This window comes from Daldinia decipiens (assembly GCF_022478715.1).
Source record: "Daldinia decipiens strain CBS 113046 unplaced genomic scaffold F4813scaffold_54, whole genome shotgun sequence".
Lineage (NCBI taxonomy): Eukaryota > Fungi > Ascomycota > Sordariomycetes > Xylariales > Hypoxylaceae > Daldinia > Daldinia decipiens.
The window spans coordinates 129,158-143,973 of NW_026054597.1; the positions used below are offsets into that span (position 1 = coordinate 129,158).

At 49.4% G+C, this 14,816-nt stretch overlaps 5 protein-coding genes across 5 annotated transcripts; 2 read left to right on the forward strand and 3 right to left on the reverse strand.

The window, feature by feature from the left end:
* Positions 1-42: 42 nt before the first annotated feature.
* On the reverse strand, positions 43-2,372 carry F4813DRAFT_284700 (MFS general substrate transporter). Its single transcript, XM_049240528.1, has 3 exons — positions 2,113-2,372; positions 2,041-2,046; positions 43-1,896 (listed from the first exon to the last, which is right to left on the reverse strand). Exons 1-3 carry the CDS (start codon positions 2,246-2,248, stop codon positions 224-226), a joined length of 1,815 nt encoding a protein of 604 aa, XP_049095025.1. The 5' UTR covers positions 2,249-2,372; the 3' UTR covers positions 43-223.
* A 2,252-nt stretch (positions 2,373-4,624) lies between these two features.
* F4813DRAFT_284295 (family 10 xylanase) lies at positions 4,625-6,277 on the forward strand. The gene is made up of 4 exons (XM_049240524.1): positions 4,625-5,200; positions 5,260-5,423; positions 5,593-5,869; positions 5,931-6,277. The coding sequence occupies exons 1-4, from the start codon at positions 4,751-4,753 to the stop codon at positions 6,021-6,023; spliced, it is 984 nt and encodes a 327-aa protein (XP_049095026.1). The 5' UTR covers positions 4,625-4,750; the 3' UTR covers positions 6,024-6,277.
* Positions 6,278-6,448: 171 nt separating this feature from the next.
* Positions 6,449-6,950, reverse strand: F4813DRAFT_394092 (uncharacterized protein; the record flags this gene model as incomplete). The annotated part of the gene is made up of 2 exons (XM_049247518.1): positions 6,449-6,735; positions 6,824-6,950. 2 exons carry the CDS (start codon positions 6,948-6,950, stop codon positions 6,449-6,451), a joined length of 414 nt encoding a protein of 137 aa, XP_049095027.1.
* Positions 6,951-10,604: 3,654 nt separating this feature from the next.
* On the forward strand, positions 10,605-13,979 carry F4813DRAFT_376123 (uncharacterized protein). Its single transcript, XM_049245083.1, has 6 exons — positions 10,605-11,186; positions 11,236-11,603; positions 11,672-12,050; positions 12,105-12,430; positions 12,482-12,568; positions 12,624-13,979. Exons 1-6 carry the CDS (start codon positions 11,069-11,071, stop codon positions 13,446-13,448), a joined length of 2,103 nt encoding a protein of 700 aa, XP_049095028.1. The 5' UTR covers positions 10,605-11,068; the 3' UTR covers positions 13,449-13,979.
* A 6-nt stretch (positions 13,980-13,985) lies between these two features.
* Positions 13,986-14,710, reverse strand: F4813DRAFT_394094 (uncharacterized protein; the record flags this gene model as incomplete). The annotated part of the gene is made up of 2 exons (XM_049247519.1): positions 13,986-14,524; positions 14,611-14,710. 2 exons carry the CDS (start codon positions 14,708-14,710, stop codon positions 13,986-13,988), a joined length of 639 nt encoding a protein of 212 aa, XP_049095029.1.
* Between the last annotated feature and the right edge of the window lie 106 nt (positions 14,711-14,816).

Genomic DNA, 14,816 nt, shown 5'->3' on the forward strand with positions numbered 1-14,816 from the left:
GATATCGCGATCAGTATGCTAAACAAGGAAGGGCCCCTACATAACTTGCCGGGCGTTGTTAGTAGTGTTCGATTAAACTAGGTCCCCAGGTGAAAACTGAGCGAGGTATCTAATAAGTAGGACTGATTATCCAATCTTTCCCCGCGTAAATGAAGAAGAGTCAACGCCGTCGCTATGCAGGATAGACCCTCACATAAAAGTACGCTTGAATAATTCCGGGGTATTATGAACTCGCACGACCGTCAACCTCCTCCTCATCATGTCCATCGTAAGCGTCAAGAACCCCTCGACCTTCAACACCGTTACCAAATCTGCCCTCGTGAATATCATCTCTGCTCTTAAAGCCCTCGATTATCTCGGCCAGTTTTTCTCCTTCGAACTTGCCACGTTCGACGTTGACGAAATATATAAATGGTGCAGGAAGGCTGACCAACGCTGCCAGGAACCAAAATGCCGGTCGAATTTCACCAGATGCGTCTATAATAGCTCCCACTATAACAGGTCCGAATATGCTTGAGCCTTTGTCGGTAATGGCGTATAACGCATAAAAAGCAGCTTCAGAGCCGGGAGGTATCAGTTCTCCGTAAAGCGATCGACAGTATGAGCTAAGCCCGCCGAGGACAAGACCATAAACGGCAGCTAGGGGGTACATTTCCCACGGCTGTTGAAGCCCGAAAACTCCCCATCGTTGGACAAAAGGCAAGTAGCCTAGAAGACCGTAGATAGGTATGATTTCGAAAAGGGCAATGCAGCTCAGCACAGTCTGATGGGGTCGCAACTTGAAATACTTGGAGACGAACGACCAACCGAAAGCACCCACGACACCTGTAGTCGTAGATATAACGTTGATCATCCCTAACGCCCACGGTTCCATGTGCAGGGTCGTCTTTGCAAACAATATGGCAGTTGAAGATGTCGTCGCGACAGCGTCGGAAATCAGAAACCAGCTAGCCAAAAATAAGACAACGTCGATCAAATGTCGTGCCAGCTTGACCGTCCGGAATAGATTCTTCCACGAGTAGGCAATATAAGATATCCAAGCACGGGTGCCTCGGTGTTGGCTCTCTGCGAGGGGAGGCCCAGGCCTAGCTCTGAGCCATATAGCTGCTGGTATCGTAAAAATAGCCCACCAAGCCCCGATACAAAATAGCACGACCCGTTGCGACCAAACAGAACTATGCATGCTCACTAATATTAATATGGATGCGCATTGCACGAACAATGCAGCGCCGTAGCCGATCCCGGTCCCCTTTGCGGATATCTCGCTGGACAGCTGAAGCTCAATAGAGGTAAGCTCCTCGTGAGTAGGTATTCGTCGCAAGTCATGGATGTCAGAGCTGCCGTCATTTCGCGAGAGCAAGGGAGTCGTCGGATTGTTTGGAGGGTGCTCGGCGAGAGTAGGGGATGTCGACCGAGAATGAGTGTCGATCATAGTATCTGGTTCTGGGTCGTCATCTTCGAATACACCGGCTACCGACTCCAATACTTTCGGATGGTGGCGGACAAGGAGAGGAAGGAAGGAGTTTAATAGAACGAAAGACGCCCCGAAAGACGTGTTAGAGATGATAGCCAGCAGCGCGCCGAATATGTATATCTCTTTGGAGATGAATATATAGCACATGACGCAAAAGCTTCCAATCCACGCAAATGTCAATAACAAACGCTTTCGATAGTTGCCGTGATCTGCCGCGCAGCTGATGCTGACTACTAGTAACGCCTGGAGTAGCACGCTTATACTGAAGGTATACATAGCAAAGCTAGCCGTATTGATCTCGACGCCGACGACGGTGACGACACACGGGCCATCCGAAGTTCTCGTGCAGGGACTTTCCCGATCCCTCAAGAGCACGCCGTTTTCCCTGGCCAAGCTCTCTAATAGAATCGGGATAAACGAAGCTGTTCACATTCGGTAAGCTCATGTTTACTAGTTATATACGGGTAGTTGTGACGACGGCGCGTGCAAGTTCTCGAATACGATGGATATCGAACTAGGCATAATCTTGTGCGGATGCTAAGGAGAAGAGGTAGGTAGCTACTCACAGATGGCTAGTGATGGTCAGCATTATTACGAGTGCTGCTAGTAAGCAGGAAGAAGAGTCTAGATCTACTAACCGCATATTACGTAGGTTTCGGCGGCGAAGGCATACATGTACCAACCAGCAAGCTCCCTGTTACTAGTTGGCCGAGTGTCTTCGCCATGATAGCGACCGAGGGGGGAGGCATTCTCGATGCTGGGCGTGGGTGTCATTCTGCCTGACTCGGTGGATGTCGATCGCTCATCGTCAGCTTCGAAGGAGGAAGAGTGAGAGCGAAGGGAATATTTAGAGACGACGGACTGGACTGAAAGTAAGCGCGAATTTGGAGCTGGGCGCCGAAGCTGGTCATCATTCCTAGGGACCATTATTGGATGGAAGCGGTAGATTAGGTTTAAGGGACGTGACGAAATGGCGTCGCGTTACACTGAACTCAGTTTAGGTACCAGTCAGCTGGAAGGGGCCTCATTAGGGGGCCCCTGACCTTAAACTTCCGGCCTAAACCTTAAAAGGCTCCCGCTGGCTGCCGCTGTCAGCAATGTCCGGGTTGCTGCCGGGTCCAGTTTGGAGAACTCTGAGCCCCAATCGGTCAACTTTAATGTTCCATAATAATTAATCGGAAATCGGAAATCAGAAATCAGAAAGGCCGCACCTAACCTTATCGCAAAAGCTTGAATCGGTTAACGTAAACGTAAAAATGTCAATAGGCTGACCTGTTCTGTCGTGTTCTTGGTCCGCTCCTCTGGTGAACCTCTTCTCCCCGCCCGGTGGCCTATTAAACGCGGAAGATCTACCGGCGGGTTGATCCAACTATCATAATCGATTAAGAGCATCCGCCTAGTGTTGGGAAAACGAACGTCTTTTGACTTTCAGCACACGGTATAACCCGATATTTGTAGCAGAAATCATGAGAGGAAGCAGTTCGGTCGAGACTAGATGTATAAATTATGAATGAATAATTGAGGAGACAAGACGGCCATCTCTCTCTCTCTCTCTCTCACACACACACACAAAGAAAGGACGGATCGTTGGTACAAACCACTCTAGGCGCATACCTTACCCAAAAGCTAAGCTGCTTTCTAACACGCTACCCCTCGTTCATGGTCCGATGATGGTTCACAAGTAACAAGGCATGACGTCGCAGGGGAAATAGGAAGCAAAACTGAAGGCAAGGATCGTCACTTAGGTAACCCTATGGAACCCTATGGGACGTTGGGGATGCTCACGGCCCGACCCTCACTATCCATCCAAATAACACCAATCCTAGTGATAAAGATTCCCTTGGTTAACTACTATGAAAAGAACAAGAAGAGAAAGAAACTCCCATCAAACAATATGATCTCCCCCTTTAAGACGAATCGGATTAAATAATAGGACTATGTCCAAGCTGGGTGGTATACAGCAACAAACTGTAGCAGCTTCGAGAATCTTATTATTCAGACTGGTTATGTAGTTGTAGTAGCTAACTCGCTGTTGTATTCCTGAATGGGACGCCATTCTTACTGGATGGTTTTTCGATTAAGCAAATATCTCCTTCGGATCCTAGGTTTAGCATAGCAAAACCAAACAACACCAGCCAAGCCTTTTAGCAGTTACTTATCCTGCTGGTTCGGTCTACACTAGGATCTAGGACGACCAAGTCTGTCCCACTTCTCCGAGTCTAGCAACTGATTCATCTAATTCTTGCTTTATAGATTGCTGGTTGTTACATTGTGTCTAGACGTGAGTAGCATATTACCATTATATTATTGCCTTCCAACTAATTTAAATGGCTATTGTATAATGTAAGCGGTATCGAGCGTGTGACGTTTTGCCATCTCGCTTAACATACCACTCTCTATACCACGTGTCGGCTGACATCTATGGAGGCTCCTTTGCATATCCCCGGATCCTATAGCTTTAACGACATAATCTAGCTATGTTCTGCCCCAAAACAACTTGCGGTATATTCATCAGTTACTGGTAACTTGGGAGCAAGTAAAATGCTTTACCGGGAAAACAGCCTTCCCCCAGTGAAGGTGTCTATGATGTCTTTCTACGCTAATTCCTTATTCTATCTTCTTCGACCTTAAAACCTCTTCGTATCACTTTCAACGCTCCTAAGCTAAAGTCCTTTCCCGATAAGTACGCATGAGCTCGTGACTCTAAGATGTTTTCAAGCCTTGTTTCGGAGTTTTGACACCGAGCGTCTGCTATAAATACATATGTTCATAAACCCCTTGTCCTATAATGATGGCATATATACTTGATACCAGCATTAGCTTTAGGCTATTATCGCGTGATGCACCCCACGGCGTTTATTTTCGCGGGGCCGTATAGTTATTTCGTCGAGACAACTGCGCTTCCTTGCTCCGGTTTGCCAGCATTTACATGTATAGCGCTTGTTATATTGGCGGGCCGTTGTCACCGGTCGCCCCTCAATCTCGCCTTGCTGGTACAGGGGAAGATGAGGAAGGGGCTCTAGACAAGCAATATTCCCGTCTTGGGAATTAACCACTATGCTATTCTATTTTACCGCCGTGGAATCTCCAAGAATTATTTTGATGGGGGTGGCTATGGAGCCAGATCTGGCCTTACCTACCACGGGTGCTATCCTCCGTCGTACTTGGATTGACAACTATAAAGCCTGGGTAATGCCACCGTTACGCCGTCTAAGAGTTTCATTGTAGTCTTCACGGAATAACCCAGTACCCAGCCGTGCCGAAAAGACCGACAACATGAAGTCTACTCTCCTATACCTGCTAGCTCCTCTGGCGGCCTTGGCTGCTCCCACCGAGCTCGCCGAGCGGCAGGCAACCGACAGCATCGATGCGCTGATCAAGGCCAAGGGAAAGCTATACTACGGAACCTGCGCCGACCAGAACCGTCTGTCGACCGGCAAGTCCGCCGATGTTATCAAGGCAGACTTCGGCCAGGTGACCCCCGAGAACAGCATGAAGTGGGATGCTACCGAGTCCTCCGAAGGCCGGTTCAACTTTGCCGGAGCCGACTACCTCGTCGACTGGGCCACTTCCAATAACAAGACCATCCGTGGCCACACCCTCTGCTGGCACTCGCAGCTGCCCGGCTGGGTCTCCAACATCAGGGACAAGACGAAGCTCACCCAGGTCCTCGAGAACCACGTTACGACCCTGGTGACGCGGTACAAGGGCAAGATCTACGCCTGGGTTCGTCTCACCGCGGCGGCGCGAAAATTATTGATACAGGTGAGCTAACCCGTATCTAGGATGTCGTGAACGAAATCTTCAACGAGGACGGTTCCTTGCGCCAGTCGGTCTTCTCTAATGTCCTGGGCGAGGACTTCGTTCGCATTGCTTTCGAAGCGGCCCGCAAGGCTGACCCCGATGCGAAGTTGTACATCAATGACTACAACCTCGATCAGCCGAACTAGTACGTATATCCTATATATCTCATTGTTTTCGTGTATGCTTTAGACAAGGGCACATGTCTACGCGTCGAGCTGTTCCGGGAGTAAAGGCCCTCGATATGGATTAATCGGCCATGGATTTTCTCTCAAGACTCTCCTCTATCGAGCACCTGCTGACTTCGTACGGTATAGTGCCAAGCTCACCACGGGTATGGTCAACCACGTCAAAAAGTGGATCGCTGCCGGCGTTCCCATCGACGGCATCGGATCTCAAGCCCACTTGACCGCCGGTCTCGCCAGCCAAGCCGCCGCCTCCATCAAGGCTCTCGCCGCCACTGGTGTTAAGGAAGTTGCATTTACCGAAGTCGATATCCAGACCGCTCCCGCCAACGACTACGCCGCCGTCACCAAGGCCTGCATGGACGAGCCCAAGTGTGTCGGTATCACCGTCTGGGGTGTCCGAGACCCGGTAAGAACAAGCCACCTTTCCCCGAATCTTAGTAGGTATGTGCTGACCGCAGACGCAACAGGACTCCTGGAGAGCCAGCACCAATCCCCTGCTGTTCGACAGCAACTTCAACCCCAAGCCCGCGTATAACGCCGTCGTCAGCGCCCTAAAATAAGCGAAGCTTGGTAAAAAAAAATAGGAAAGGGTCGGGGGTTAGCGAATCTACCTCGTGATTTAACTGTATATATTGCCAAATCTGATATATAAGACTGTATATCCCTAGACGCACCGAAGATACAGGACCGTGCTTAAACCTTGGTGTTCGAAGCGTCACTTACCTTAGTAGGTCTGAAGTAAATATCGCGATCGCGCGGCGTAGCCTTTTGGACAGAGTGTACGTAGAAAACGGGATATCATTGAAAATCAAGTCGAAATCGCGACCGGCAGCGTTGAGTCGCCAGTAAGAATATTAAGCAAAGAATCAGGAGGCCTTATTTTCCTCTCTTCAACCCACCCCCAACGTAATAGACGCATTCATTCATTCATCCCTTCCCAACCCTCAATCATACCTAACCTAACCCTGTAACATCGCAAGCTTCTCTATTTCTTAAACACCCCAAAGATCTTATGCTTCAGCTTATCAGCCAGGCTCAAGTTCGGCGCGGTGCCGGGCGTCGCCGGGCTATCGACGACTTTGCTGGCGCCGTGGTGCTTCTCTTCCTTTTTCTGCTTGTCCTGCTCGGACAGGTGCACGTTTGCAGCGCCGCCGCGGCCTACGTGGAAGCTCTCGCCGTCGATAGATGGGCGCGTCGCTTCCTCGGGGACGATATCCTTGTCCGCGCGCATTGCGGAGGGCGGCTTGTCGGCGTCGGCGATGTTGGCTGCGCCTGTTGCGTGTAAGAGGGGGTGTTAGTGGGACGTTGGAAGGGTGGCTGGCTGATATAATAGAGAAAGACTTGCCTCCTCGACCGGTACTAAATGCGCCGTCGCCGTGGCTACCTTCGGGACCCTGGCGCACGATTTCGCCGTCGACGTACTTGGTTTCGTCCGGGTTGATGTTGCCGGCGCCGCCGCGGCCGTGGGATACTTCGGGTGTAGTCATCGTGGATGGATCTGCGACGGACGTCGGTCTTAGCTATGCGGTTTCTAGGAGTTGGAGGGGTTTGCTATGTTAGGTATATAAACAGGGATTGCAAATCGGACAGGATGTCTTTGTTTATTGAAGAGTAACAGCCCTGACCTATTTGATCCTACTGTCGTAAATTATAGACATCCCCATTACATAGTAGATAGGTGAGGGATATATCGATTGGTATAATGACTCGCTCCTACGTTCGCTGCGTTGAGAAATATTACATACCTTTATTATGTACTATTTATGTGTGAAGTTGGGGGGAAGAATCGGGAGGGACGTCGGATGTTGTACACATATGCGAACGAGGCTCACTCATTGATAGCCGCTGTTTTTCCCTAGCGAAACCCTCCGGTTTACCCTCCCCGTCTCATTCCGTCATCTGACCTTTCCGTTCGTATCCCTGGCCCATGCCATGTCCTATCAATGCCAAAACCCGTCCAGATCCCAGGTGGCCGGTGGCTTCGTGAGATATCGTATCAGCATCATCAAATCCAGCCACCATTACGCTGGAAGCCCCTAAGCTGCGGGTGGTAGCCAATGATATCTCGTCGAAGGCTTCTTGCGGAATTCTAGAAGGTCATTTTGCAATACAATAGGCATAGCTACCGAACCAATTGTTCCTGTTTCCCCCGTCCCTGAGTAATTCAGCCGTACCTGACGCTTCTTTACTGAGTAGAATTCCTATCTATCAGTTACCTGACGTAATTCCAGCTTCTCATCCAACGATAAGATGGCAAGCTATCACTGGCTGGTCGCTGACCCCCGCAGGGGTAGCTAATGAGCGCCAAGATAAATAGTGGTCTTGTCCCCAGCTCCGCGAGCTTAGAGCGACATTGGCGTGTAGATGGGATGATAGTGCTGTGGCGTTAGAAGATAAGTTGAATCGTGTGGAGCTTTCTCTTTTCCAACGCATTTAATATATTCATTCCCTTTCGCTGTATCATAAGACGCCGATCCTTATTTGTATCGTGAACGATCTATTCCCGCGAATACAATGTTGAAGCTTTACGGAGACGTTACGAGCCGCTTCTCCTCCGACTGCATGATGTAACTCGTTTCTAATATACTAACACGACAAATATATTCGCCTAGATACCACTACGAGTGAGCGACAATCGTACATCCTAGTTCTAGGATACTTGATAACTAAGTGGGATCTAATACTTCAAGTCTTTGGCGGGTCAGGAGACTATTTTTCAAGAGGATCTGGCCAGCCATATAGAGGAGTCTGGAGAGGTTAGGGGGTAAGAATGACGATGCCACGCTTGGAAATATAGATAATAATTGAGGGTAGCTATCCATTACCATAGCCGTGGTGCTTGGGCCTTAATCGCATCGCTCGAGATATTAACAAGGCGAACAAAGTCATGTCATATCACTTGTTATGATACATCAGTGTCTTGGTATCCTATGCAAATTAGAACGAGCAACTGACACTTCGCGACATTCGGTTACAATGGTATGATATGTATGTCTGATCATTGCCACCAGCTACTACCAAGGGAGTGACGATAGATTTAAATTGAGGTCTTAGATTATATTGGCTTGGCGTCTTATACGCTTATTTATGTTGAGACTGGTGAACACGGGTGGCAAGGCAAGGCTACGTTGGTTGGTATCAAATATCCCCTTAGCTCGGCGGTAAGATATTGCTTGTTGACGTTGCACTTTTCGGTTTGCAATGCAAGTTCATAATCAGCGTGAGATCACAAAGGTTGAATATCATTGGGCGATCAAGTCCTATATGCATAAGCCATCTCATCCTGCTCTACGTATGAGCTGTAGCTAATTGGAATTGGAGGAAGAGGCATCTTATACCAATTAAAAGGGGTATTCCATTTGATGCGGCGTGTCATTGCACTAATGTAAGTGACGCGCATTTGGATATCGTTAGCTAAACCTCGTACCTGTGCAAAGCATTCCTATTATTGCCTATTGGCATTCCATGCTTTACGAGCTTGCTATTGTTTATGCCACGTGCCTATTATTTGTTATTTGGTATCGGTAGTTGTGAACCACGGATACGGCCGTCAATCTAAATAGAACAAATGCTAGTTCCGCAAATATCTCAGCTTCACCGGACTTTGGAGCAAGCAGGTATGAGTTCTCAGTTGCACTACATAAGCCCCAATATGTTGTCTCACATGCGAGATTGATGGCGCTTAGTTTGGCCATGTGGCTGGTCGAGAAGCATAACGTGCATCTGCAGAGCACAGAAGGCTCAGAAAAACTTCGATACAATTCACCGTAGTTTGATGTCGTATCGGCAAGATCGCGCGGTATGCAGTGGCTTAGTGTTGGGCCTCTCTGCTCATCTCTTTTCCGCGATATGAGGCCTGGCCTGCAACAATTGTCGTTGTTTCGATGTCAATTATCGCCTACTCTGTTTGACGGTCCCTAGCCCACAAGAATAGGAAGACTAGCAAATATACAACCCGAACTGGACAGGCAAGTACATACCTAGGGTTGAGGTTGAGATTGGAATAGCGTGTTGCAGCACGTGTAAGTCAAGGAACCTGACGCCAAACCCAACGGTGGGAGAGGACCAAGATAAGCGCGCATACAGCGTAGTAGCGAGCAAGAGAAGCTGTCGAACCGATTGCCTGTTCTCGATTGGGGTTTCCCTAAGATGGAAGGTAGAATATGAGAAGTGGACATGTGATGTTGCATATTTATCTGTCGAGTTTAGCGGTATTTTTGTTCATGTCTGTAGACGGGAGATATCAAATGAGCCTACGTCACGGCGCTCAAGTTGTAGGTCAAGCTCGGGACTAATACGGAATAATACCACTCATACCAAGTTCAATATAGAAGCTTGTATCTAGATCTCGAGGATCTAAACATGTTTTAGGTAGGATGCTAGGTTAGAGGGCAGGATCGTATTGGGCATCCCGGCCAAGGTCAACAATCTCCCCCAACTTTTCCCCCTTGATAATCCCCCGCGATCTCAGCCAATCTCAGCGCCGGGGCTACACCTTTAGCTTATGACCGAACTACCCGTCACCCCGGACCCGCCCCCCTGACCGCCTCGTGGAGTCTTGTGGGGAAGAGGATTACTTCTGTGTGGGCTGGCGGGGTCAGCGTTACTCTCTTTGTTGGCGTGAACAACAGACAATGACCAACATCGATGATGTCCAATATATCGGATCTTGCAAACACGTATCCGAGGGGACTGGTATACACGATTTACGGATATAGCTTAGTACTTGTACGATACGTAGCACAATCACATATTGTGATGTGAGTGCAGGAATAGGAAACCAAAGCAGAAGTATTGGGTATACCAAAGAGTCGTAAAAGAAAAGTAGGAAGATGTTCAGGGGAGACTATGCTAAAGCAGAAACTAGCTGCCTGCTAATTTCCCCTAAATAATTTATGCCCACTTCGTGACTCTGTCACGGGTACGCGCCAAGGGCCCGAACGGCCGCTGAGGGGAAAAGCTAACAAAGCTGCAGCAAGGAATGCAAGTCCCGCCTAAGGCAGACAGGCGGGTAGGATACGCTAATTTTTGGAGAAAGCGCCTTATATGCCGGTACGACCCCGTGATGCGACCAACATAGGTAGCCCTACATTACATACCTAACCTAGGTAGGTACCTAGGTACGTACATATTAACTACAAATCCTGTACGCGCCCAACCTCGAGGAAAGCGCAAGACACATATGTACAATCATGCAATGGAAGTAAGGTTCCTGCATACCTACCTCCTGCCTATCATCCACCATGGGGGGCATCTACGCGATTCCCCTTTGTCCCCGGTGGACTTTGTTGCATGTACTGGATTGGCCAGTCCTTCCATCCCGTGCGGATCTGAGAATAAGAGGATGTACCTATCATATAAACATACAACATACCTACATATAATGACTATCATATAATATACCTGCGTTTCTGTGGAGCTATGCGCCGCATTCTTTTCCTTTTATTACGCCAGCAGCTCTGCATTCCCGTTAATATCGCGTCTTACCTCCGTGGGCATTTTATTATAGAGGCTTCTTTTTTTGTTTTTTTGGCTGCGTATAGATTTCTTGCTCTGTCCTGTGCCTCCTTTAGATGCTCATGCTATTTCGAGCTCTTCTATACAGATGGCTGCTTCACTTATAGGAAAGGCGTTTACCGCCTTTCTTCTAATCGCACCTAGCTTCGGGCTACCTCACGATTCACACGTAGATAATTACTTGAGGAGCAGAGACAAGCCAAGCCGTAAGGTGGTTTCTTCTATGCCATCAACTTGAAGCTGATCCGTGACTAGTTGTACAGCCGATACATCAGTCTTTCCCCCTCGGCGCTATCAAGCCGCGAGGATGGTTCAAAGACCAATTACAATTAGAGGCTCACGGACTTGCCGGTAACTTGTTCGATTTCTACCGCTTTGTCCACGACTCTATGTGGATAGGCGGTTCAACAGAGTATTCCGTGCTTAACGAGGCATCTCCATATTGGTTCAATGGCCTCGTACCTCTTGCCTTCGGATTGGATGATCCGAGGCTTAAGGGACAAGTCTATTCCTATATGGATTATGTCCTTGATCACCAGCAGAAGGATGGCTGGCTCGGGCCTGAGACTACCCCTGAATCCCGAGGCTTATGGGCACGCTGCTACTTTCTATTGGGGTTGATGGTATGTCCCGGCCGGGACGGCCTGCTGTTCTGAGAGTCTCTAGGGAGCAGCCCGGCTAATTGTCGTAGCAATACGCCCAAGCAGACCCTTCTCAAGAAGACAGAATTGTGGATGCCATGCATCGATACATCCAACTTGCTCACAGCATGCTAAAAGACGGCTTCAGCGGGCTGATACAGAAGGACGGCCAAAATTTCGACGGGGATGGGTTCGGTCCCATGCGAGCTCACGAGATGCACATCCCACTGCAATGGCTTTACGAGCAGCATCCTCGAAACAACTCGCAGATAATATGGGAAACCATGGAGCTGATGATCGAAGGAAGCGCCGAAGCCAGTAGCGATTGGAGAACTTATTGGGTCAAGGGAGTATACCCAGAAGTCACATATACTCCTAGGAACGAACCCTTTAAAGACCTATTCAACCATGGCGTTAATATGGCAGAAGGTATAGCTTAAGTGCAATATTAACGTCCGAGCAGAGGCTTACTGATACGATTAGGCCTTCGATACCCATTATCGATATACCGAATGACGCACGACGAAACATTGAAGACGCAGACGAGAACTGCGGTAGATTTGTTAGCGCAATATCACAAGTCTTTAGCCGGAACGATCGTCGGCGATGAATTCATCACAGATCTCAACCCGATAAGAGGGGCAGAACTCTGCACCGCTGCAGAGTTGACATTTTCTATGGCGTATATTTACCAGTATCTCGGCGATAACGACTTGGCAGACTGGGCAGAGCAAGTTGCGTTCAATGCCGTGCCCGGATCCATCTTCCCAGATTGGTGGTCTCACCAATATGTACAGCAGGAAAATCAGGTGAGCTGACAACTCCGAAGTCTTGGATGTAGACTAATTATGGGTTTGCAGCCGTGGTCGCGTACTCTGTCGGTGAATCCCGATATGTGGGTAAATGTTGGAGTTCACGGTAACGTGTTTGGCTTGGAACCCAACTACGTTAGTTATACCTATTGCCTACTGTTTAAAGCAATAGCTGCTAACCATCTGGTAGCCCTGCTGCACGGTTAATCACCCTCAGGCGTATCCCAAGTTTCTTGCCAATTCTTTCACGCTTACCGACGGAGGAATTGCTCATGTTCTACTCATCCCCGGAAGCATCAGTACCTCGTTGGGTCATAATCGAGTAACCATCCAGGCCGACACTAACTACCCCTTCGGCATGGGTATCAAATACTCGATCACGGCAGCATCTGATTTTACGTTCTACGTTCGAATTCCGGGCTGGGCAGACAAATCGAGTACCATCGTAGGACCTTCCGGCAAGTCGAGTCAGATTTCCCCATCGGATAAGGGGCTGCAGAAGATCGAAGTCAGCAAAGGCTTCAGCTTTATTAATGTTAATCTCGAGACGGAGCCGCGCGTAGTCACGAGGCCCAACAATACCGCGGCAATATACTACGGATCGCTGCTCTATAGTCTCCACATCGATGCTAACGTATCGGATGTACCGGTAGTCGCGTTCGGCGGCGATGCGATACCAAGTACAAGCACTACATATCATACGCACGACCATGTTATCGAGCCTGCAAGCATATGGAATATCGCTATCGATCCGTCGCAGATAAAGGTGGTGCAAGCGGATGTGTCAACTTTGGCGGATCCGATCTGGGACCTCGGTGCGCCCCCGGTTGAACTTCGCGTAGCCGCTGTCGAGATAGACTGGCCTCTCGAATTCGACACTGCGGCAGATCCTCCTCTCGAGCCAAAGATCAGCGGAAAGCCTTTCAGCGCACGCTTCGTACCGTTCGGAAGCGCTAAGATACATATGGCGCATCTCCCCGTTGTCGAATTAGCCAAGGTAGACTTATCGAGCTGATAGAGACATTTTAGATGGATAGATGTAGTTTAGGCGATAACGGTAGAACATAGGAGCTTAGACTAGTAATAGTTTTGCATACAGTTACATTGTAGAGAGCCTTGTTTACTTAGTTACTCTATTAAATGCAATATCACGACGGAGAGATTAAAGAGTATGTATTGGATTAATCTCCAAGGCAAAGAAGCAAATGCGATGGACCATGACCCTTTTTTCACCATTATGACTATAGCGGAAATAGGGGTAAGGGAGGCTTGGCAACTTATTGTGCGAATCTCCAATACATGGCGGACTAAGGATTAAGAAAACAAACTTTTTATTCATTTATTACTAAGTTAGATTAGGTACTTCCATATAACCCTCAAAGGTTCCGAACTTTTTCCAAAATCAATCATCAATCTCTCACGCGTACCTAATCTCTCCCCGTATCATCAGTATTCATAGGTCGAGCCGCCACCCCAGCCACGCGATCGATCAGCTTGGGGGATCTTGAATTAGCAGCGGGCTCGCATCCCATATACCGGCGACGACCAGCATTTAGTAGTCGCTGTCATCCTTGGGCGGCTTGCCGGTAGGAAGCTTGTACTTGCCTCCGTCGAGGTCGTCGCCGTCGCGGATGTTGTGGCGGCCGTAGCTCTTGGCCCAGTGGTGGATGGCGATGTCGCCGCCCTGGTTCTCGGCGCAGAAGGCGTCGAGCTCGCGCATGGCCTCGATCAGCTCCTCGCGGCAGGTAGGGTTGATGCCGCCGGACGAGCAGGCGCTGACGACGACGTTGCCCCAGAGCAGAGACTTGCAGCTCTCCTTGGGAATCCAGCCCTCGTCGGGCCCCGATTCGATCCAGTCGAGGAACTTGGCGTACGCGCGGAGGTACTCGGAGCGCCGGATCACGCGAGAGCGGCAGAGGGTCTTGCGCGTGGGGAACTGGGGCACGCATTGTCCGGGAGGGCGGCGCTCGGCGAGAGCGCGGGCGACTATCTCGGTGTTGTTGCTGGTGCTGTTGAGAGCGGCGACGCCGTCCCAGTCGCGCACGGCGTTGCCGAAGTCGAGGCTACCTTCGACCATGGGGATGGTGTACACTGTTAGGAGAGGGCGTCAGCGTCCAGATCCGTTCTTCGCTCCGAATAGGAGTCGATCGAGGAGGGGGTATTTGGGATCGACTTACTTCCGTTGGAAAGGTCCATGTACGAGTTGACCGGGGAGGAGGCGGCGTTGGCGGCGCTAATGACACTGGCGGCGCTGAGAAGGATCTGGGTGAACTTCATTGTCGATGATGTTGTCGGCGAAGGTCGAGAGGCTTGCTGCTTTTCCTTTTGTTAAAGGTAGGACCACGAAGAGAAATGAATGTCTGACAGGAGAAGAAACGAATCC